Below are 25,232 nucleotides of genomic sequence, written 5' to 3' on the forward strand. Positions count from 1 at the left end.
GGGTGTGTACTGTATACTTGTGCTACCATGGCTGCTCTACCAATTTCAGATGTTACCTGTAGATATTCCAATATCCACATATGATTAAAAAAAAATCAAAATGTAAGGCAAGGAAAACGACCACAAATTAGACTAAAAAAACATTGCAATCATCGAAACTAACATGGCCAGAGGTTCACGCTACCTTGATTGCTAGTACCTGTTCTTTGCACTGCACCAGAGCTCTCTGGATTTCATTAGGATTCAGAGCGTGAGCATGAGGCAGGCAGCTCAGGGCCAGCTCTGCTGCTGCCCGGACCATGTTGGGGTCCCTGGCACGCGATGCTCGGTCTGCCAGGGATGCCACCTCTGGTGGTGTGAGGTGACCATCCCAACACTCCACCAAAATGTTGAGGGCAGCACTGCCAATCTCCATAGCTTGGCCTGAGAAGGGTAGAAAGAGTACAGTTTGAGGGCAGGGAGGAGAGCGGGTGAGAGTGAAGAAAGAAAACATTTGAAAATCTGCTTCTTCATGTTTCTGTCAAACTCTTTTTCTCACTCTCTCTGTCTCTCTCTCTCACACACGCCCACACTCACATGCACACAAGTGCACACACGCACGCACGCGCGCAGACACACACACACACACACACACACACACACACACACACACACACACACACACACACTCCTCACCAGTGATCCAGGACACATGGGAGGAGTAGGTCCTGGACAGCCAGTTGGGCGAGACAAAGTTGTGGAGGCCGAGAGCATACAGGCCAATCTCAAAGGCACATAGGTGCAGGTTTCTGTGGGGCCCCTGATGCCCCCCGCTGGCTGAGGGCTGGGTGAAAATGGAGGTCGAGGAGTTTCCTCCGGCTTTGATCAGCACCGTCTTGGCCAACTCAAAGTAAAAATGAGCTGCTGCCTCTGATGGCTGGTTGGGCACATGGGGGGCATGGCACTCTGGACGACGCCCTTTGTACCTGGACACAGGAAAACATTCATTTGTCAGCACATATCTGAGTTGTTTAGAAAGAACGGTTACAAATGATCATTTTCTGGCTTATACCAGAAGATGTAGCTCTAAGTGAGGAATGCATGGATTTAAAGTATCTGACTGTGCAATGTAAGGTTAGTGAGTTAAGAACAAAACCACCCTTTCCATAATAACAGCTATGGAGTTAGAACAGACCTATCATGAAAACTTGACTTTTCTATTTTGTATTAATATTTTTAGTGAGTCAAGACCTAACAAGTAAAACAAGACAGAAGTAACACAATGGGTGACTTGACAAGGTTGACCTGACAGAAGAAAACATGCCTGCATTAAGTCTTTGCAATAAGCAACAGCAAAGAAAGTTGGGTTGATATCAAATTAAAACTGATGTGACAAAGGTAGTTCTTGTGTTGATGTGAAGTGTGTATTAGAGAAGGAGCAGGGAGGTCTGTTGTGTATCACAAGTGTGTGCTTAAATGTCAGTATGTATGCTATAGTAAGGGGGAGTGATAAAAAAAAAAAACAACAAAAAAACAAAATTGAAATGAAAGTTATGAAAGAAAGAAAACTATTGAGTCCATTGAGAGAAAAAATACAAATATAAATTAAAATTAAAAAATAAAATCAGGTTGTGGGGGGCTTTTTCTGCCTTTGACGGACGCCTCTTAACCATAAACTGTAAAAAATATGGATGTAGCCACCGTGATGTCACCCATTGGTTTCTGAAGAGCGGTTTTGAAGCTCAAAGTGGTCGGCTCCAGCCGTCATCATCTTGGCAGTGCTGGACTCCGCCTAACTCCTGGCTAATCCAAAATGGGCAAAGAGGTGGATCTGAGGCAGGCTGCTTGCTCTTAACCACTTATGTCAGCACATCTGACATGTCATACACATAAACTCCACGAGAGGCACCATGAGACCATGAATGTAATGTCATATTTCTAAAAAATGTATATAAAATACATACACTCTGAATCTGAAGCATGTAGTGGATGTAACTATCACTATATAAAAAGGTGTAGCCTGCTGTTGATCTATAAAACAAAAAATGAAGGAAATATGGTGAAAAATATAATCAAAGCATGATTCTGCCTTTGCATGTACGATACATATGTCTTATGTTGCAGTGGTGCCATCACTGGGTGAAATCCGATAATTTTTGTCTTAAGTATAAACCTAGTGTCAGCTTCCTTTATTAAACACCCTGCTGGTGGACAGCGGCTGCTGGCGGTCGACTGCCTGCAAGTTAACAGATTCCAACTGATGAGGCACCAGTCACAAGCAGACTTCTGTTAACTGGCAGCCTTTGTTTAAATGGTAAATGGTAAATGGACTGTACTTGTATAGCGCCTTTCTAGTCTTCCGACCACTCAAAGCGCTTTTACACTACAAATCACATTCACCCATTCACACACATTTATACGCTGAATGGGTACAGGGGCTACCATGCAAGGTCCCAACCGACCCATCAGAGGAAACTAACCATTCACACACATTCATACACTGATGGCACAGCCATCAGGAGCAATTTGGGGTTAAGTATCTTGCCCAAGGACACATTGGCATGTGGACTGGAGGAGCTGGGAATCGAACCGCCGATCTTCCGATTAGTGGACGACCCGCTCTACTTCCTGAGCCACAGCCTTGAACTCAGCTTTTTTTATTCAATCTATTATTGTTGTTGGTCATCCCAGTAACACAGCTAGTGTACTTTTACTTGTCTCAGTAACCTGATAAGGAGGAAGTGTGTGTTTTTACCTGCTGGTGTCGGTGCTCTTGGCCCTGGCCCCGCCCCCTGCCCTGCGAGAACCACTGGAAGAGGAGGAGCCCAGCGAATCAGATGATGAACTGCTGATGCTGTCACTGTCCTGACCCCGACCCCAGGATGTTGCTGCCCAGCCCCCTCGAAGTGGCCGCCTACTGAGCGTGGGGGAACTGTCTGAAGTCGTCTCTGGAGCGCTACTGTCAATGCTCGCCATGCCTATTCAAACACCATCACATCATGTTTCAAATCACTTTCATGTGTGCTGGTTCACTTTTGATGTGAAGCTGATACATCTTATCCTATTATCCACCTTAACAATTTAACTGGATCCTATTAGAAATACCACTATAATGACCCAGGCAAAAAGTAGCACTCACTGTCTGACAGCGTGGATACAAGTTAAGTTGATTCTCCCAAAAGATGGATGCAGTGGCAGTGTAAACTGTTTTCTATTACATTCTACCAGCCAGGTCAATAAAAAATGTACACATCATTTCCTGCCACATTTACCAGTGTGTTTCTTCTTCTGCCGGACAGGTGAACCCCAGCAGCGCTGGTTATATCCACAGCGTGCCCCCAGCGCCAGCCGGCTGGGCACTGTGGCCTCCAGCTTAAATGGAGCTGATTCGTTCTGCTGGTCACTTGATGAAGCAGGGCCCTCCGACACTGCAAGGGAAACAAAATGGGAAATTTCTATCATCACTACAGAAAAAACAACCTTTTAGGTCTATCTCTGTCAAAGGATACTGTGTTACCATGTAGTGATTATCTATTGTATGGCAGCACAATAGTGCTTACTATTGCTTTCATTAAGTGATATTGAAAAAAAGCAGGGATGGGGGGGGTTCTCACCGTGCTCCCTGGTCTCAGCAGTGCTCTCCCCAGCTGTGCTGTTCTGCACAGGGTTCAGTTCAGACTGGTGTGCCACCTCCTCACCAGCCATTGTCACAGCAGAGGAAGAGCTGGAGGAAGAGGCTGCCACAGTGGCTGCAGAGGAAGATGATGGGGCATGTTTGGAGACCCCCCCAGTGGCCCCAGCAGTGATGTGTTTGGACGGGCTCCGCTGGCTGCCAGCTGCTGGCTTGCTGGAGTAGAAGGAGCTGAGAGTCTGAGGCTTGTGGGTCTGACTCTCCCTGTCCAACAACTTATCCAGTATCTGAGGATAGGAGGAGGGGGAGAGAGACAACATGGGAAGGGAGAGAGGGGGATGAACAAAAAGGCACGGAGAAGAAAGAAGTGTGGAAAAAGAAACTGAGGAGGAGAAGAAAACTTCAATTCTTAAATTCCCATGTCCAGCTTCAATTCTTGGTAAACCTTTTGAAACAAACCTTTAGAGTATCTGAATTGACCTCTGTATTGTTGAGACACTGGACATAGTTTGTTTAGATAAGTGGCAATGCCGTAATCAAAGTTGTCTGAACACAGTGCATCTACCCCCCTGTTTAACAACAGGAAAGGAGGACTCCACCCCTGAGCAACACTGATTTGAGAAAATCATTCAGACTAACACCGACTTCTAATTGGACACGATGCGAATGAGCGAGCAAGCAAACATTAGATTGTTTCAGTGTTTCCCAAGGAAGATGTCTCCATGCGTCTAATTTTGCGAAGTTTTGCGCATCTAACCGTATTTTCATTGATCAAAATCAACAGTGATATACCTGATGTTTCCTTTTCCCCTTCAGTCAGCAGTCAACATGTATGAAGAGAAAGCGAGAGTGAAGATAAATCCACTTTTTAATCCCAAAAGTTCTCCTCTGAGCTCTGCTAAATGGCTCCTGGTCAGAGCAGAATTTGGTGTGACTCTGGGTGTTATTCCTCGAGAAGCTCCAGCTCTGTCCCTGTCTGTCTCCTCCAGAACTACGCAACACTCTGTCAGCGAGCAGTGGCTTTGTTCCTCTGATACATCCGGTCCTCCACACACACTCAGCGCTGCGACATCGCTCGCAGTATATCTGGACAGTGTTTTGCGCTCCACCTGCTAGAGTTGACTCACTCGCTGTATGTTAGGAAGGTGAGGTGTTACATTTCTGACCAATAACTAAATTAGGGCCTGAAGTAAAAGCATAAATGACCTTTGGGGTCATTTGAACCAGGACCAGGACTGATAACAACAACACATGGACAGAAAACCCCCTTCTCTTATCTAAACAGACCAGCATCATAAATTCTAACTCACATTTCTGGAGGACATTTATACAGTCTCCCTGAAAATCTGAGCCAAATTTGAATTTCATATAAATTAAATGTCTAATCATTATGTAAGTTATGTAATGTTATTTGCCATGTAAATGCACGAAGAATGGCATAAGCATTCTTCGTGTATAACATCTGCACAAGCAAACAAACTAACATTAAAAGGAAGGGGAAATCAAAATAAATACATAAAATTCTCCCCTGACCCTGCCATCCTGGCCTGGCCCGCTCTGAATCCACCCCAGCGCCTCTTTGGCCTTGGTGCCCAGCCAGAGTTGCCCTCCAGTAGTATTGTTGCTACATTATCTTTTATTTACTTATTTATTTATTCTTTTATTTATCCATTTATTTATTGTTTTCCGTTTTTGGTTTGTTTAAGTGTAGTTTTCCCCATAGTGTTATGCTCTGTCATATGTTGCCTGTTTTCATATAAAATAAAAAAAAGTTAAAAAAAAAAAAAAAAAGAAGAAGCAGAATGACACAATTTTGATAGCTGTGTGATTATCTGCTGAGGAGATATTAATTTTAGATTATGTTTCAATTTTTACTACATGTGACACTACTGCCCTCTAGTGATAAGATTTTGAAGTTCCTTATGTTAAGAGTTAATGAATGTTTGGTAATATGCAATGGTATTCTAAAATCACCCAAGTATTTAACTTTTGATCTATTCATTTCATAGACAATAATATTTTAATAGTTACATTAGATAAGTAGTAGTTGTATTGAATTCAGTTTTTATTTTGGAAATAATAGTCTCATTGAATGTTTTACATTATGAAGTAAGTGTTATGTTGAATTTATATTTTAAATTGTTTCTGAAAGTTTAATTTAGTCACATAGTCGTTGCTTAAACTTTATTTAATTTCACTATAGTATTAAAACTTTTTGTTTTCAGTGTAGATGGTTTGAGATCTGCAGATGGTTTGAGAAAGTTGAATCAATTAAGGCTGGATGTCTCTGAAAAAAAGACATTGAATATTCATCTGTAATTCAGGGCGAAAATGTTTAAAACACACTATCTAACTAACACTAACCCTAACCCTAACCCATTTCATCCAAACTTATAAAGATAACCTCAAAGAGATTTTTCTTTGAGCCGGTCTCCAAAACTCATGAGCCAAGAAACTTCTTATTAAGACATCTCTTTTCTTTGTTTTGTGATCAAGTATATGCATATTTTAATCTTTTACTGAAACAAGTTCAGTTGTTCTTGTGTTTCCACGTACAGTTTTAAAGTAAACACCACTGAAGACCAGTGCACCAGATGAAGTGAAAGAACTGGCGACAACTACACTCGTTACTGAAAATGCAATAAAACCTTTGCAAGTAAAAAACCAATAAGTATTTTATCAATACACCTGTTCAACAAACATGAACATGTAGAAAACCGATTTTCAGCTGCTTTGACCGCAGTGTCCCATCCACCACTGGTATGTTTTACACAACCACAATGCACTGGTTAAGCTAATAGTAAACTGTAATGAACAAGCTTTAGTTTAGTTTGCCATGTATATTAAAAAACTACTCAAATTCTTGTAAACTTAGCTACAGGTTGAGACGGCAGTGTTACACTAATCACGTTATTTGTGTGTAATGTTTTTGTAAGTATTTGTGCACTGGCCAACAGACAACCATCAGCTTTTTGCTTCCATTAGGGTTAGCTCCATGGCTACTAGCTGTAGCTTAGCTTCTCAGCTTCACCCAGAGATTTAACAGGCCCTCAAGCAGCATAACAAGTGCAATTTCAGAAACATAACTGTCATTAATGGGTTAATACCAAAGCATTAGACAGTGCACTCTACTCCAGGTTCAGCCTTTCTCTTATCCCATTTTAAAATTTGGGGGAGTTACAGGAAACCTCTGCCACAACATGCAAAACAGGTTTGTTTACCTGCCAGGCTTACTGGAAGAACACATCTTACAACTAACTCATTGTAGTTGCCATTTCAAATCTAATAAAAATTAAAACCACTACTGCAATAGTACAACAAAATAAGAGAATTAAATGTGGACTCTTGAACATTAGATCTCTGTCATCTAAAGCCGTATTAGTAAACAATTAAATCTCAGATCATCTAGTGAGTTTTTATCAAACTTAGTCCTTAGTACAGATAAAATAATTATAGTAGGTGATTTTAATATTCATGTGGACGTTGATAATGATAGTCTCAGCACTGCCTTTATCTCATTATTAGACTCATAGATTTATTAGGCTTCTCTCAGTGTGTAAATAATCCCACTCACTGTCTGAACCACACCCTGGACCTTGTTCTGATTTATGGGACTGAAAGTGAGCATTTAATAATTTTTCCACAAAATCCTATTTTATCATTACTTAATCGCTTTTGAATTCCTATTACTGGATTACACATCATTAGACAAAAACGTCTTCACTAGATGTCTATCTGATAGTGCTGTAGCTAAATTTAAGGAAGCAATTCCATCAGTACTGAATTCAATGCCATGTCTCAATACTACAGAGGACTCTTATGTTAAATTTAGTCCCTTAGATAATCTTGTTGATAGTGCTGCAGGCTCATTGTGAATAACACTCAACTCCATCACCCCTTTAAAAAGGAAGATAATAAAACATAAGAGGTTAACTCCATGGTATAACTCCGAAACCCGCAAATTAAAGCAAACATCGTGAAAATTTGAAAGGATCTGGCATTCTACCTAACTGGAAGAATCTCGCTTAGTCTGGCAAGATAGTCTTAAAACATATAGGAAGGCCCTCTGTTATGCCAGAGCTACCTATTACTCAGCATTAATAGAAGAGAATAAAAACAGCCCTAGGTTCCTTTTCAGCACGTTGGCCAGGCTGACAAACAGTCATAACTCTACTGATCCATGTATTCCTATAGGTCTCAGTAGTAACGACTTAATGAGCTTCTTTAATGATAAAATTCTAACTATTAGAGACAAAATTCACCACCTCCTGTCCTCAACAGGCACTGATTTATCCCCAAACACAGGAACCTTAGAAACAGCTGTAAAATCTGACATATATTTGGACTGTTTTTCTCCAGTCGACTTTCCTGAACTAACTTCAATGATTTGTTCAGCTAAACCATCAACCTGTCTCTTAGATCCCAACCCAACTAGGCTGCTTAAGGAAGCCTTACCCTTAGTGAGCACTTCTTTACTAGATATGATCAATCTGTCTTTAGTAACAGGCTATGTACCACAGTCTTTTAAAGTAGCTGTAATTAAACCTCTTAAGAAGCCTACTCTTGATTCAGGTGTTTTAGCTAATTATAGACCTATATCTAACCTTCCATTTCTCTCTAAGATCCTTGAGAAAGCAGTCTCTAATCAGTTATGTGACTTTCTACTTAACAATAGTTTATTTGAGGATTTTCAGTCAGGATTTAGTGCACATCATAGCACAGAGACAGCACTGGTGAAAGTCACAAACGACCTCCTAACTGCATTGGACAAAGGATTTCTCTCCATACTTGTCCTGTTAGATCTTAGAGCTTCATTCGACACAATTGACCATCAAATCCTATTACAGAGACTGGAACATTTAATTGGCATTAAAGGAACTGCATTAAGCTGGTTTAAATCCTATATATCAGACCGATTTCAGTTTGTACACGTTAATGCTGAATCCTCCATGAAGGCAAAAGTTAGACACGGAGTTCCACATGGTTCTGTGCCTGGACCAATACTATTCACCTTGTATATGCTTCATTTAGGTAATATTATTAGGAAACACTCCATAAATTTTCATTGTTATGCAGATGATACCCAATTATATTTACCAATGAAGCTTGATGAAACCATTCAGTTCATCAAACTCCAAGCATGCCTTAAGGACATAGAGACCTGGATGACCTGCAATTTTCTACTACTAAACTCAAATAAAACTGAAGTTATTGTGCTTGGCCCCAAACACCTTAGAAACACATTAGCAGGAGCAGACACCCTCTCTACATTTAAGAGTAGGCTTAAAACTTTCCTTTTCGATAAAGCTTATAGTTAGGGCTGACCAGGCTCGCCTTGGATCAGCCCTTAGTTATGCTGCTATAGGCCTAGACTGCTGGGGGACTTCCCATGATGCACTGAGCCCCTCTCTCCTCCTCCTCCTCTCCATCTGTATGCATTCATGTACCATTGATGCATGTTACTAACTTGGCTTCTTCCTCTGAGTTTTTTGTGCTTTCTCATCTCGCAGGAAACCCTGGGTTGCAGGCCGAGCCTTCCCGGTCCTTCGCAGTCCTGTTGGCATCCTTCCCTGGCTTTTCCTATTGCTGCTGTTATTGTGATGATTGTTGTTATTCTGTCCCACTCCCTCCTCCCCCTCCCCATCATCCCTCTTTCTTTCTCTCTCTCTCAACCAAACCGGTCAAGGCAGATGACCGCCCACCAAGAGCCGGGTTCTGCTTGAGGTTTCTATCCGTTAAAGGGGAGTTTTTCCTTACTGCTGTCGCCAAGTGCTTGCTCATGGGGGAATTGTTGGGTCTTTAAAATGAAAGAGTATGGTCTAGACCTGCACTATGTGAAAAGTGCAGTGAGATGACTTTTTATTTCGATTTGGCGCTATATAAATTGAACTGAATTGAATTGAATTGAATTGAATTTCCTTACCAAATGGTAAGAACGGTTACACTAGTGATGGTTACCTTCTTGAGCTTGCTTTGGTCATCCTTATATGTGATCATGAGAGCCAGAGCCAGGTCTCCTTTCACCCTTCTGGTTCCTTCACACAGCAGAGGATGCTCCGCCTCACTGACTGTTGTCTTCATCCCTGCAGACACACAGAGGGTGGAGACAACAGGAAGGATTATAGTAGGAAGGAGCATAAGAATAAGGTACAGTGTACAGTAATGACAAAGACAGGGGAGGTGAGAGAAGTAGTGAGGAGAGAAAAAAACATATTGAGATGCAGAAAGAGTGACAGAACCTACAGAGACAGAAACTAAGGAACAGGACAAGAATCATTTTACCAAGTGCAGCGACAGCAGCCTCAAAGCCCAGCTCCTCATCGCCAGGCATCTCGTTGTTGCGGTTGCGGCTTGGTGGACGGGAGCCAGTTGGGGACACAACTGCACAAACAATATGGAGAAAAGTAAAAGAAATGTTAATTCTTGAAGTTCCCATTTAAAATTGTCTCAATTTAGGTCTTAACAAAACAGCACTTTCACTTTCTAACTTAGAACTATCTAGTTCTAAGTTTTGATCCTTGAAATAAGCAAAGGTATCTACCTTTGCTTATTTCTACGCCTACACAGACCTGGTAGGTCTGTATAGGTCTCCATGCGCGCCTCATATTTTGAGTCATGTATGCACAGCAGTGCATAGTGCAAAAGGGCTTGATGAAGGTGACTTTACATAGGAGAGTGTGGCTCTGAAACAGCTTAGCCAATCACAGTGAAGCAATACAACATTAACTCAACAAATACAAAGAGCTTCTCCAGGAAATCATATTGTTGTCTGAAAGGTGCAGAGCGTCGAGAGTGAACACACAGCAGCATATATCTGTCTGCAGCCAGATTATAGAGTGGGTTTGTTAACAATTGATTAGTATAAAAGACAAATGCTACAATAGACATAAATGCTACTGTATCTCACCTTGTAAATAGTAACATCGTTTAGCAATTTGTGTTCCACAACAGTGTTTGCATTTCAAGAATAAAACATGAAACGCTACTTTTGGTTTAAAAAAGCTGAAAGGGATGGGCAGGGGCTCAACCTGGTTTAGCTTAAGAATTACACAAATAAGCACTAATGGCCCTAATGGATTTTTCTATAAGGGGTTTACATTTCAGCATGTTCTTGTAGGGGATAGGGGGTGGGGAAACACTAGACTGGTCTTTCATGTTTCATGTGTACGTTTACTGATGTTGCAATCTCTGCATTTTTGGAAGTGTCTAGCCATAATTGTTAGTAAGCATATACCGTTTATGGCAACAAGTGTTGAATCTGACTCTGTTGGATGCTTTGTAATTGTAGTTGGGTCATTATATGGAGTTCTTGTTATTCTAATTTATACGCACCCAACTAGGATGACCACATGTTCTTTAGCAACTTTTTTTCTGAAATGCCAAATACAGTAAAACATAATTTCATTCTGGGGGACAATTCAACTGTGTTCTTTCTCCTGCCCTGCAGTTTCCTAATCCCACCTCTTGAAGATTCTCAGTCTTCTACCCCATACACAACTCCTGTTCACATATAGATTACTTTTTTATAGATACAGGACTCCTATCCTTAGGAACAGTCTGTGACTATGAAGCCATAGTCATATCTGATCATAGCCCACTGACCTTAACACTATGCATCCCCATTAAAGAGCCTAATTACCGGCCATGGAGGTTCAATCCTACTCTTCTCTCAAATGAAGGGTTTGCGAATTATATTGCATTTCAGATTGAGTATTTTCTTAAACTCAATCAAACTCCAGAGATGTCACCTTCAACTGTATGGGAAGTACTTAAGGCATATTTAAGAGACCAAATTATTTCATACTACATATCCCAGAAGATAGTGACAAATGAAATGTTGCAAACAACTGACACATCAGATATTGAAGTTGGACATATCACACAGTCAAACTCCTTCGTCAGTGCTGCTTAAAGTTTGTTTATTATTACAAACTGAATATAATCTCTGAACAACCCAACAAGCTGAATACTTGGTTTCTAAAATGCGGTGCGACTTTCATAACAGTGGAAAATCTGGTAAACTCCTGGCTCACCAGCTACGTCATGAAATAGCTAGTCAGTGTTTCCCTGAAATTTGCGATTCCCAGGGCATAAAGCTCACAGACAATGCGGAAATCAACTCATGCTTTCATAGTTTTTATCAGTCACCATATGCCTCAAATCCATCTACTAATTCAGCAGATTTAGAGAATTTCTTTAAAGAAATTACCATGCCATCCATAGATCTTGATATGGCCAATGATTTAGAGAAGCAAGTCACAACGCTAACGCTAGATCGCTAGGGCGATCAGGAGAATGCGGAGTGGCAAATCTCTGCATCCAGACATATATCCCACAGAATTTTTTAGTTTTCTTCCCAACACTCCCCATTAATATTATCTGTCTTTGAAGACTCTTATCTGGTATCGTCCTCCCCTCCTCCCACTATGCATCAGGCAGTTATTACATTGATCTTTAAAAAAGACAAAAATCCACTGGAATGTGGCTCATCACCCAATTTTTCTTTTCAACACTGACACCAAAATCCTAGCAAAAATCCTGGCTCTTTGAATGGAGTCAATCATCACATCAGTCATTTCACCCACTAAACAGGCTTTATATAAAAAAATATATATATAGTTAAGTATATATCTAACCCAGCCTCAAGCCTTCCACATCTGCTAGAACTACTTACAGAGTTTGGTAAAATCTCCAGTTATAAAGTCAACTGTCAGAAAAGTAAATTAATGCTAATTGGCAATGTGACTCCAGGTGACTATCTCTCTTCAACCCCCTTTAGGGTTAGCTAAAAGAAATTTAAATATCTGGTGGTCTGGATCACACGACTTCAAGGACTTGTAAAGCCAACTATCAACCGTTACTGTCTCTGCAACAAGACTTTGAAAATTAAGATTCATTATCTCTCTCTCTCTTGGTAGAAGGATTCATATAATAAAAATGATTGTTTCTCCTAAATTTTCATACTTTTTCCAAGGCCTCCCATTCTTCCTTGCAAAGTCTTTTTTTTTTTATTAACTTACACAGTCAAATTTCAACTTATATTTGGAGTGGTCCAGGGTGGGGGAGAGAACGCTACAACGACCTTGTAAAGCAGGAGGTCAGTGTTATACTGGTTAGGGGACGATCTGGCTACCCCCAGCTGGGTAACTGTGGAAAAGGAGTCCATCCACTCTACCTCTCTCACTGTATTATTATGTACCAAACTGCCAGTGTCACAGTCTGTGTCGAATTTCACATCAAACCTTGTTCAGAAGTAATTTCTCTCTTAATGACGTTTCACTTGCTCCACTATTATCAAAGAACTAAATATTCACCCCTTCAACAATAGATGATGCCTTTGATATATGGTTAAAGTTTGGCCTTACCTCATTATATGATCTCTATGTTGATTTTGATATAGATATACTGAGTTTGAACAGATAGTTAAATGGTTTGGTATTCCTAATACACATTTCTTTATATTTATGTTTGCAGCTCGGAAGGTTTATGGCCTCCCTTTCTGATTCCTTCCCTGCCTGCCCTTCCCAAATTCTTCTGTATATAGTGCTTAATTGCAGGCACACTTGGACACTTTGAAAATCAAATGGGAGGGGGCTATTGCGGAACCAATTCTAGATGATATATGGTCTAATTCAAAGAATATACACGTCATCAGTTATTATTCACTTTAAAGTTGTTCATCGTCTTCACTGGTCCAAAGTCAAACTGGCTAAATTGAAAAGAGATCTAGACCCTACGTATAATCAATGTAAGCAATCCTCGACCAGATTACTCCACAATTACACAATTGTCCAATTACTCCGTTTTGGACATGTCTGAAATTATCCCAGCTTCTTGGGTTTGGCCTTTGAAACCTTCTCCAAAACTTCTGGAAAATCCATTGCTCCATCACAGTATATTAAAATATTTGGAGTTCCCCCTAAAGGGGTTAATATTAAGAGATGTCAAACTGAGGTGGTAGCTTTTTGCTCATTTCTTACCAGAAGGCTTATTTTATCTAAATGGAAAGACTCTGCGCCTAATCCCTTGGATTAGGGACATTATGTATCATGTACAATTTGAGAATATTCGAAATTCTACGAAGGGATTTGCAAAGAAATTCACTGATACTTGGCAACTGTTATTATGTTTTGTAGAAAATATGGGAGCTAGGCACTGCACTACACTGCACTCCTTGTTTATCTATCAACATGGAATATGTTTTTTTTTTCTCTGTTTGTTTTTGATTTTGTTTTTTTGGATCAGTCTGGTTGTTATTCAGGTTTGTCTGTGTTGAGGGGTGGATAGGGCTGTTATTATTCTTTGTATATAGTAAATTATATTCATTGTATTCTGTCTGAAATCCTTGTTTATTAAAAAAACAACACTTTGATCAAAAAGAAAAAAAAAAGTGGGAAGGGAGGCTGATGTTGCACAGGAATAATTAACCCCTGTAATCCGACATCTCCCACTGACACAGGCAGAATACCAGTCTGATGTGTATAAAGGTGTGTGTGTTTATTCTGTAGCAGCCTGGTGTCATTGGTGATTTAAAGGTGCACCGTGTAGAATTTAGTGGCATCAAACAGTGAGGTTGCAGACTGCAACCAACTGAATACCCCTCCTCCTCCCCTTCTCAACGTGTAGGAGAACCTACAGTAGTTGTGAAACTCGCCAAAAACATGAAAGGCCCTCTGTAGAACCAGCGTTTGGTTTGTCCGTTCTGGGCTACTGTAGAAATATGGCGGTGCTACATGGTGGCCTCTGTGGAAGGGGACCTGCTCCCTATGTAGATATAAAGAGCTAATTCTAAGGTAACGAAAACACAATTCTTATTTTCATTATACACTAATTAAAACATACTTATGAATATTATATTTCATTTCTGCCAAGTCTGCCCTGCTAGATGCCACTAAATTCTACACAGTGGACCTTTAATGAAGGTAAAGATGGAGAATGACGGTGCCTAATGGCACTGTGCTTTGGTGCTGCACTTCTGTTATCAGAGGCTGCAGATAGATCAACATATCTGTCCTGCTGCCTTCATATGCTGCAGGAATTTAACGAACTGAAGGAGAGGCTTTTCATACAGTATAAATCAGCTGTTGACAAGATACTATAAGAACCCACATTTATTCATAAATCAATGCAGACAATGCAGAATGATTTATTGACTGCACATTATTTTCTTTCCTGTTGCTTTTGACGCTGCGTGTAAACGCACCTACTGGTTGGAGAGTGTTTCATTGTTAATAGTTTATTAATCTGTTAAGCATTTATCTGCTGCACATTTGCAGCCAGTATTTAGTTTGCTCTTGTTGATGAAATCACCAAAGTGTCAGAGGAGTGTTGTGCCAGAGACAGATGTGGTTCTGAGATATCTCTGCAGCACAAAGTCAAAGACCCAATTTCCACCAAAATACAACAACTGGTTTTTTGCTGCTTCATTTGAATGAACCTCCCATCTGTTTGCACCTCTCCTCCCACGTGTGCACCATGTGCTGGTCCCCAAAATACCACACAGATGGGCAAAGCCAGTTTCAAGGTCAGGGAAATTCCAAACTGAAGAAGAGATACTTGCACCCCTAAGAAAATAAGGTCCACTTCTCCGTAAAAACTATATATTTAAGTAAGCAGGACAGTCTTACACTGAGATCTAAAGTCTAGCTGAACTCAAACAATCAAACAATATTTGGTGCTTACCTGGGGTACACAGCACATCAAAGATAAAGCTGGCCAACATGAGAGGCAGCACAGGTCTGTAATCACAGAAGTTTCCGTCTCTGAGCTGTTCAGCTCTCTCTCTGATGGCCGACATCTCCACAAGGCCCAGAGGAATCTTCTTCAATAGAGCCACCACCTCCGACTCCTGGTAAGCCAGCTTCACCTGGTTGACCCACACACAGTCAGTGCATGTGGCACATGTTTTAAACATACAGCACATAGTTTATACAGGAACAAGAAGGCCTAATTTAGTTCATCCTAAATTCACAACTAAACAACAAACAGCAAACTAAACAACCTGGAGCTTCCCATACTCTAAACCTACTGGAACTTAAAGGGCTAAAGTGGTTGGTTCCACAATGTTAAAATGTAACTTGGCAGATGCTTTTATCCAAAGCAATGTGGCTCTAGTGCAAGGTTACAATTGAATTGAAAGGCCTATTAACTAGAGCTGCACAGGGTGCTGCTCACACTTCATTAGCTCAAGTAATCAAACTATCCCAGTGTTTAGCTGACAAGTGCTGCTCCAGCTAACTAGTGTGCTGACTAACAACTTACATACAGTGAGCTACAGACTTTCTTTACTGCAGAATTGCAGGACAATTATGTACTCACACAAAGCAGTGAAAACAACAGAAATGTATGCATTATTATATTTAAATGTCTTTTTAAACATACCTTTATCTGAGAGCTTATCTTGATTTGATCTAAGTTGTCTTTTTGTTCTTTTAACTTTTTTTTCTTCTTGCTGGATTAGGAGAGTTTTACCTTCTTTTATTTTAAGTGCAGTCATGTTAAATGTCTTCTAATTAACCTATATATATTTATTAACCGCTTTAAATTTGCTTCCATGTGTGAAGCACTTTGTGACTTTGTTTTTGAAAAGTACAACTAAATTAAGATTATAATGACTATTATTTTAAGTACCTATGCATACAGTAAAATATAATTCCAAAAGCTTAAATACAGAGTATGTGTTCGTGAAAGAGAGAGAGAGACCTCCAGAGCTTTAGTGGATGCCGGTGGTCTCTGGAGTTCCAGGGAGAACATGCCAGTGCTGAAGGCCAGGTTGTGGAGCTCCAGTCTTTCACTGAGGACAGTGAGGAGGAAGGCGGCTTTTGACAGCGTGTTAGTGGCAACCTGCGTCTGACGGCTGGTGGACACCTTGCTCTTCTTACCCTGAATCCAACAACCCAGGAAATAAAAATGCAGTCAGGAAATGAAACAAAAGTAGATTTACACTTCCAGTTACAAATTGGCGCAGTCACAATGCTCTGATTCCAATATGAAGCAGATATTAGAGGAGTCTGGTGGCTTTCCTTCATGAAGAAATGCTCAATATCCCACTACACAGTTCAAGATGCTGACTGATGAGTTTGGATGATTGAGACTGTACAACAGAAGGAGAGAAGAAAAGTCAACGGACATAGGAGAATGTGTTCCAGGCTGCTGTGGCCTCTGACTGTATTTACCTTGGTCTGTGGCTGCTCCACTTTCAGGTCTGGAGGGTTAGCCAACAGGTCTCTGGCCAGCTCCACAGCCAGCCGGCATGCCTCATTACTGTAGCCATGAGCATGGAGGGCCTCAGCACACGCAAATAGCACCTATACACACAGCAACAGTATTCAGGTCACAAAGAAGACTATTATGATTTTTACCTGTGTGCTATGCCTGGAGGCATCTCTGTCCAATGTTAGCTGAGAACAAAACAGGTGAAAATCAAAGATGCACTAGTAGATGTAAAATGAGGAAAGTCGTTGAGTCTCCACCGCCATGTTATTTTCATCAGTGCCATTAGTGAGTCACACACTGTTTACTCTGGCAAACTTATCACTCCACTAAATGATTTTGGCAAACAACTTATATCTTAGGTAACGCAACCTATATCTTAAGTTTTGGACATTATTCCTATCACTTAAAATGTTATTTTAGTCACCTGCTTAACCGTAGAGACACTACTAAACCATTTATTTGGAGGAGAAAACAAAAAAGTCAACATTAATGACGTGTTCTCTTACTGACAGTATGTTGTTTGTGACCCAAATAAGCCCCGAAGTGTTTCCTCAAGCTGCCCGTCAGACCCGCTGCTTCTTCCCACTTAAACCTGAATAACAAACCCGGGCTCGATACTCCAGTTGGATCCACATACAGAGCCAAGGCTAACGTTAGCTAGGAGGCTTGCTGGCTATGCTTCCCTCCGGTCATGCTGCGGCTAACGCTTGTTATTCAGGTTTAAGTGGGAGGAAGCAGCGGGACCGTTGGGGTGACGCAGTCCATCGAGGGAAGCACAGTCAGGCGGCGGAGGGGAAGGTGACATATCGGCCTCTCATAATCGGCAGAGTTTGTTGATGCCGATATTTCGTTTTAGAGCTTTTATCGGATGATAACGATGACGTGCCGATAACATTGTGCATCCCTACTTTTAGAAGGGGAGTACAAGTTTAAAACATAACGCTTGTAATGGAATTTTTCTATATGGCAGTATTGCTGCTTTAAGGATCTGAATACTTTATCCATGTTCCATTCTGCTGCACATTCTTCTTCCTCTCTCTCCCTCTGTCCTGAGATGAGAGCTTTCTTTTATAATAGTTGCCTCTTGCTCTTTCTTGAATAAAGCATCCCTTTCTTGTATTTTAATCATGATCTTTCAATATTTTTATGAGGGTGAGGAAGACAGGAAGTTGGTGCTCCCATCATATTACAAGTGATTCAGTGCAGCAGGAAAACGTCAGTAACTCATCCTGCAAGATATTTCAAGGGCAGCAGGGAAGTATACCCTCAGGAGTTTTAGAATGAATGTGATACTTTTCCTCTCGTTTTTTGTTTTTAGAATGCCCATTGTTATAACTGTTTCACTGTTTGATGTTGTGTTGAATTCAGCACCCTTTGCAAAATATTTGCAGAGAGTTAAGGTGTGCAGCAGTCACAGTGGCTCGTCTAGTGATGGAAAAGTCCATTATGTAATGCACAAGGGGGGGCACAATGGCAACCACGAAAGAAGCCCTTTGAGGGAGTTTTGTACTTTTTTGCCAGGTGCGAATGGGTTACAATAGTAACATAATTGTATCTTTTATCTAAATATCATGCAAAAAAATTATAGCTTTTAAGGTCCCATTTTACTTTGGAGGCCACATGTGTTCTAGTAAGTATTTCTGGCAGCAGGATAGTGTATGTGTGACTGAGTCAAAATAAACTAGTGTGTGTGAAGTCATCCAGTGCAACAGTGTGGCTCATTGATGTGTTTTTAATAGTTTTTGGACAACAATGGAGGTCTACTGTACAGAGGAGGAAGATATATCAGGCTTTGATACACACATAATACTTGTCAGTAGATAAAAACTAATCCACACATGGGATTAGTTAATAGTAAGAAAAATAGAAACTAGAGGGTTTATAATGTATATGAGCTATCCCTCACCTCCATGCGTCCCTCCTGCTCCAGCGGTTTGATCCCTGCGAAGATGTCTGGTTCCTCCTCCTGGTGGTTGTCAGCAAGCTGTCTGTCTGCTCCCTCCTCTGAGGCAGCACTCAGGTAGTAGGCTTGATAGTCATCCTCACCCACAACCTCTCCTCCTGCAGCTCCACCTGCTGCCTCTGCTCCTTGGTTAGCTGCTCCACCCACAGCTGCTGCCCCGCTCCCAGCAGACGTCGCCTCCCTGCGGCCCCGTGGTGGCTTGGTAGAGGCAGGAGTGTTACCTAATCTGGCTGTAGCAGCGGAGGTGGAAGGCTGGTTACTGCAAGCTGAGTCTACATCTTCATCTCTGTTCTGGACTGACTCCACCTCCACCTCTGCCTCCTTCTCTGAAGTACTGGGCATGTCCATTACAACCACCACTGCCTCTTTGGAAGGGAAGGAGGGTGGAACAGGCTCTGCAGCAGGGAGTACAGGCGAGGCATGGCTGACACGTTTGGTTTCAAACATCTTGCTCCCTCCACTGCTGACGCTGTACTTGCGTGAGTCTCGGAGTAGTGGGCTCGGGGAGGGCAGCATCTCAGGTGGTGGGGGGAGAAACTCAAAAGTGTTGCTGGCCTCAGCCCCCAAAGCCAGACTGCAGCCGTCGTCCAGGCTGAGCTCAGCCAGGTCCGGTTCTAGAGAGCTATCCTCACTGCTGGTTCTCCGCTTGGCACTGGCATGCTTACCACCTCCTAGCCCTCCACCTCCACCCGGACCTCCAACAGACGTGCCCTTGCCACCTCCCTGTGTCAGTTTCAGCTTCCCTCCAGAGGAGGAGCCCGGTCCTTTATACATGCACTTCCCTCCTCCGTCTTCTAGAGACAGAGAGACACTCCCTCCCAGACGGACTAGCATCCCTCCCCCACCACTCACTGACAAACCCTTCCTCTTGGTCAAAATGGTCTCTTTGGGTCGCACTGCCATCTCCTGGTGAGGTGAGTGACCACTTCCTCTTCCTTTAAAATCTCCAGCAGCTCCACCATCAACTCTACATCCTCCCCCTGGTTCAAGAGGTTCTCCTCCACCTGCTGCAGCAGCTTTCATTCCTCTCTGGTTCTGCACTGCCCTGGACCAGCAGAAGGTGGCGCTCTTCTTATCAGCACTGCAGTAGGTGATGCCTTCCAGAGGGTAGGCCACCTCCCAGTTGAAATAGCAGGACTCCACAGCAGGCTTGAATCCCTGGAAAAGCTTATCCAGGGACTTGCGGTGTTGTCCCCGCTTCACTATCTCTATAACTTTAAGATGCCATTGCTTCAGCTGGCCTGCCAGTTCTAGACGCCTGGAAGAGAGCATACAAAGTCTGTGTTTTGAACTTCACCCCCTACTTAATATGTACTGTTATACTAAATAGAGCTTCAATGAGTAGTTGATTAATCACTTAGTTGATGAACAGAAATTAAGCAACTATTTTATTAATCGATTAATTTTTTACAGCAAAAACTTCTAACATTCTCTAGTTTCAGTGTCTCACATATGAGGATTTGGTGTGTGACTTTGTCATATTTGAGAGTAAAGTAAATATCTTTGTTTCATAATATCTGTAAGAACAAAACAGGCAAACCAAAAGCATTACTGTGGGCTCGTAGCAATTGTGAATGATATTTTTTCACAAATTTTTAACAATTTATAGACAAATTGGTCATAATAATCGACAGATTTGTTAGTTGCAGTCCTATTCTTAAATATATTATCTATTGCTACAATTAAGTGATAAATGTGCTGATATTACATAACTTTCCCAGCGACAGTTTAAGAAGCAGAGAGCAGTGTCTGACCTGCAGGGGCTCATAGTGGGGTCAAGCACTGCCAGCCTCCACAGCACTACCATCTCATCACACATGCTGGCACAGGCATGAGCTGCCACCTCTGACTGGCCATTGCCCCGCCCAGTGTGGCCGCTGGCACTGCTGTGGGATGCTGATGTCCGAACGCTGTACCACCAGCTGATGATCTGAGAACACACAGTCAGACATCACAGAGAGGTTCAGTGTTTGTGCGTAATCACTGAAACAAAACTGCCATCCTCCTGCCACAACAGAGCTATATATCGACACGCCTCTCTCCATGGAAACGATACAAAACACTTTCATGAATATGTTATAGGACACCATCAAAGGAAATGCAGGTCATATTTTCTTAATGCAGAGCTATTGAGATGTCAAACATATTCAAACAGCTTTAGTAATTTTAAGCAGGCCTGCCACGGGCATGTATGCACTGTAAGCTGCCTCATGAATATTTAAGGAAAAATAAACAAAGATATAATAAACGTAATCACTCATATCAGGATAAGGGACAAAAAAAGTTCCTAGTTATCATTATCTCTTGCAATTTGCAATGTTAGCCTATCAGCCTTGAAATCTTTAGGTATTCTCTTCATTTATCTAAAATAAATTAAAGACAGCAAAATGCAATGCAATTTTTGAGACAAACTGCTGCAAATTCTGCAATTTTGGGCCACAATAATACCCAAAAACACTAGATCCTGGGGGCACTGCCATAATGCCTGTATGCTGCAAAAAGATGGTGGTCAGCAGAGTCAATAAGCAACATGAAGAAAGTCCTAAATGCAACAGGAGCCCCTGTCATGTTAAGAATGTACCTGTTCGTAGGTGAGGCACTGCTCAGTGAGGATCTCCAGCAGGGGGGCAGCGTTACTGTCTCGTCTCTTGAACATCTCCCTGACGATGGACAGAAGGTTCCAGATTCCCTCTGGCTCCCTGCCTCTCAAAGGTCGCAGCAGACAAGCCCACTCAGCAGCAGCTGGTGGCTCCGTGGACGACAAGTACATGGAGTTTACATCACTATGGATAACACACACACACACACACACACACACACACACACACACTAAAGTTAGTGGACTAACATTGAGCTATATCAGTCAGGAGGAAAGAGGGGGTGAAAGTAAAACAGAGTAAAAAATAAAGTAAGAATAAACTAAAGTCATTGTGTTGATCAAAATGAGGAAATATGTCACCAATACAGAGGTTGAGCTATTTCTTGAATTTTTAATAGTGTCTGGACAACACTGGAGCTCTGTGGCACAAAGGTGTGAGCTATACCGGGCTTTGGATACACAGACAGTACTTGTAAAGCCAACCTTTAGACTGTGCAACAACAACTATTGTATACGTCACACTGTGCAAAATGGATTACAGAAAATCTTGGTGGCAATCTGTGCCAGACTGTACAATATCAATTGAATGACTGTATGGTGACTTATACTGCTACAATATGAATAGAAATAAGTATATAAGAGCACAGAAACGTCATCAGCCCATGTCATCCACCTGCACTGCTCTGATGTTTTGAAAATGCAGCAAAGCTAGGAAGGCTTTCTCCTTTGCCCCACAAAGTCCCACAAACCTCTTTTTCATTCTGCCTGAATCATTTTGGTTTGTGTGGTGTGTGCAGTGTGTGCATTTGTTTTTTTTCCAAAACTTTATCCAAAAATGGCGCTTGTGGAAAATGGAATGTTGGGCCGGGCAACGTATTGGGTGTCATTTCAGGTCGTATTCTGACTGGATTGTTTGTAGACGTGGGTTGTAGCAACAGACACATTGTGAGAATTTGGTCCTACATTTTTAACACTGTCAGAATTTTGCTGTAGTCTGTCTTTGGTTGCCGAAGCTCCAAATCAGCAGCTGGTGGACATTTCTCACTGTGTGATCTAAGACCACAGTTTGATGTCCCAAGATTTCAACATGTTTCTTGATTTCAACGTGATTTGAAAATGAATGTTTGTCAATGTTCATCTTAGATAGCACAAAACACCACCGTGTAAAGGGGCCTTTACTAATACTAGAGTATTCCTCTAAGGCACCAATATACGTAAGTGCTTGATGGATGCTCAAACAGCTTTGGAGCCTTAGAAACCCCCTCCCCCCACACCTATCCAACTGTGGAACTGGAGGGGCGGTGTCTGATAATTTCTGAAACTTTTAAAACTGACCATCCAACTTTCACACCCACTTCCTGCAGTGATTGGCCAGCTGTGTGGGGGTGAGAGAGTAAGCAGGGTTTCAACTTCTCTCTTTTTTCATTCTTGACAGAAATATTTCTGTCAGTTTTCATATGAACAACCAAGTGAAACACTATGAACAGCGGAGGGAATCTTAGGGAATCTCACGTTGCGAACCAATTCTCGATTTAAATTGAATTTTCGGTTGAATAAACAGAATAGGAGGCGCTATTTAAGTCTCTTAGGCTGAATTCACACCAAATCTGGCGTTGCGGCAAAAATGCCAGTCCTCCCATTCATTTGAATGGGAGGACTGTGTTTGCGGGGGTGGGGGCCACAGGGGCACTGCAGTGGCCCGCAGGGAGAAAGTTGAACCAGAATCAACTTTTGGTGAAACACAAACTGACATAATGCTGTAGTGGCCAATCACAACAGAGATCAGCTTGAACAAAGCTGTACAACCCTGCCATGAGGCAGGATGAAGACGTTACTAGGAAGACGGGAAGACATTTCTCTTCGTTTGATACTGTTAAAAGTAAAGTTAGGCTTTGCTGATGGCTTCCTGATTCATTTTAAAAAAGATGAAATAAAAAGACAACACTGCCCCTCCAGCCTTACACACAGTCCCTTGCCCAGAACCAATCATAAAGGAACAGGGTCCACTCCATTACCAGCACCCTAAAACTGCAATCCTTACTGAATCTAATGGCAAATTCCTGGAACACAGAAAGCTGTTCCCTTGTCACAGTGTGGGGAAGTTTTGGTGTCCTCACATTGACAAAGCTCTCCAACTCCTCTGTCATGACCACCTGGGTGACCCTGACAACATCATCATCGACATGGGAACTAATGACTTGCGCCGTAAGGGAGAGAAGGTGTCAGAGGCCATCATCAAGGTGGCTCAGAAAGCACACAGGGAGTTTCTTAGGGCTAACATCACCATCTCCGCAGTGCTGCCATGGACCGACTTCCCCTGGAACCTGATCCACAACATAAACAGGGTGATCAGTTCAGAGTGTGCAACACTAAACAATGTCAACATCGTCCATCACCCCACTCTGACATATGAACACCTGTATGACCACGTCCACCTGGACTGGGATCATGTCTGGATGTTTGCTGAAGACCTAAAAAGGACAACAACCGACAGAGAGCCTTCAGACCCACACACCACCACAGAACCACCACAGCTCAGCCATGGACACCAGCACACAACACACTGGCCACGGGAGTCCAGCCAACTGGAGCCCAACCTGGCAGAACCCCACCCACTGTAAATCAGGTAAGGAGTGGTACCAGAACTGAGACAAACTGCTCATATCTGGAGCAGCATACTATACAGAAGCACAGCCTGACATGGTTCAAGCCATGCCACTCCCTGGGATGCAGCCTTCCTTAGTACAGGTAGTGGCCAACCACTCAGACATTAGAGAGGTGAAGCAACTGCTACACCTCTCCTCTCACCATCTTTAAGATTCTTGGTTAGGAAAAAAGGACAAAAAAAACATTAAAAAAATCAGGCTGCTGCCTGCTCCTTAGTTCTCGATTATATTCTGTTCTTTCTGTTTTGAATCACCATTGAATTGAATTTAAATGTGAACATACTGTTCTCTCTTAACGAAATCTCTATTAGTTCATGGAAAATTCAGGGTCTGTTCTCTTCGGCTTTTGGACTGAAGAGCACAGACCCAGCATTTATCTCTAGCATTAGAAGTTAAGATATTGTCATATTAGAAACATGGTGTCGAGATGACACAGACACCCACTGTCCCTCAAACTACAGAGAGATATTACTACTTTCCCTCAAACAGAAACACATACATCACGGTAGAGATTCAGGTGAGGTTATTGTGTGGTATTAAGAGGACTTATCATCCCATCTAAAAATAATTAAAAAAGCAACAACACACCTCTGGCTTAAGTTAAACAAAAATACTGCCAAATGTGATAATGATCTGTACTACTTCCCCCCTTAAGTCGCTCTATTATGATGAACACTTTTTTGCAAATCTCCATAAAGAGATTGGACATTACCAGCCCAGGGTAATGTCCTGTTGGTGGGATATTTAAATGCCAAAACAGGATGTGAGCCTGACATAGTGGATCATGCTGGTGACAGCCACATCTTTGGACAGTCCTCTATACGCCTCCTCTTCAGGAGACATTTGGAGAGAACATTTTGAAAAGCTACATGAGCAAATTTCACCTAACAATCTCAATCATGAACAGAAACAAATTAGAGGAAAATTGACAATTTTGAATCAACAATCAAAAATAATCAGAACCCCCCTTGATTACCTAATTACAATGAAGAATTTGAAAACAGCATATAAAAACTAAAGTCTGGGAAAGCATGTGGAGCTGATGGCATCAGGACAGAGATGGTGAAACACAGCAGCCCTGAGCTGAAACAGGCCCTGCTTCAGTTGTTCAATCTCATCCTTCAAATCAGGTCGCTATCCTGAGATCTGGAGCTCGGGACTTATTTCTAAAGGTTCACA

General features: G+C 41.9%; 1 protein-coding gene across 4 annotated transcripts in view; it reads right to left on the reverse strand.

Moving 5' to 3' along the window:
* The window catches only part of zswim8 (zinc finger, SWIM-type containing 8), a 59,306-nt gene that overhangs the window by 7,116 nt on the left and 26,958 nt on the right, over window positions 1-25,232 (reverse strand). The window contains exons 8-20 of one of the 4 annotated variants that reach the window (XM_044373857.1): window positions 21,370-21,571; window positions 20,543-20,718; window positions 18,732-20,046; window positions 16,786-16,917; window positions 16,313-16,492; window positions 15,293-15,476; window positions 9,893-9,991; window positions 9,569-9,693; window positions 3,594-3,897; window positions 3,252-3,407; window positions 2,735-2,957; window positions 676-965; window positions 185-423 (exon numbers count right to left, since the gene is read on the reverse strand). In XM_044373857.1, coding sequence (XP_044229792.1) covers window positions 185-423; window positions 676-965; window positions 2,735-2,957; window positions 3,252-3,407; window positions 3,594-3,897; window positions 9,569-9,693; window positions 9,893-9,991; window positions 15,293-15,476; window positions 16,313-16,492; window positions 16,786-16,917; window positions 18,732-20,046; window positions 20,543-20,718; window positions 21,370-21,571 — 3,625 coding nt within the window. Of the gene's footprint in view, window positions 1-184; window positions 424-675; window positions 966-2,734; window positions 2,958-3,251; window positions 3,408-3,593; window positions 3,898-9,568; window positions 9,694-9,892; window positions 10,001-15,292; window positions 15,477-16,312; window positions 16,493-16,785; window positions 16,918-18,731; window positions 20,047-20,542; window positions 20,719-21,369; window positions 21,572-25,232 lie in introns of all 4 variants that reach the window. The other 3 variants (XM_044373856.1, XM_044373859.1, XM_044373858.1) reach the window with 3 other exon arrangements.

The sequence above is a fragment of the Thunnus albacares genome, chromosome 14, assembly GCF_914725855.1.
Source record: "Thunnus albacares chromosome 14, fThuAlb1.1, whole genome shotgun sequence".
In the NCBI taxonomy this organism is placed as follows: domain Eukaryota; kingdom Metazoa; phylum Chordata; class Actinopteri; order Scombriformes; family Scombridae; genus Thunnus; species Thunnus albacares.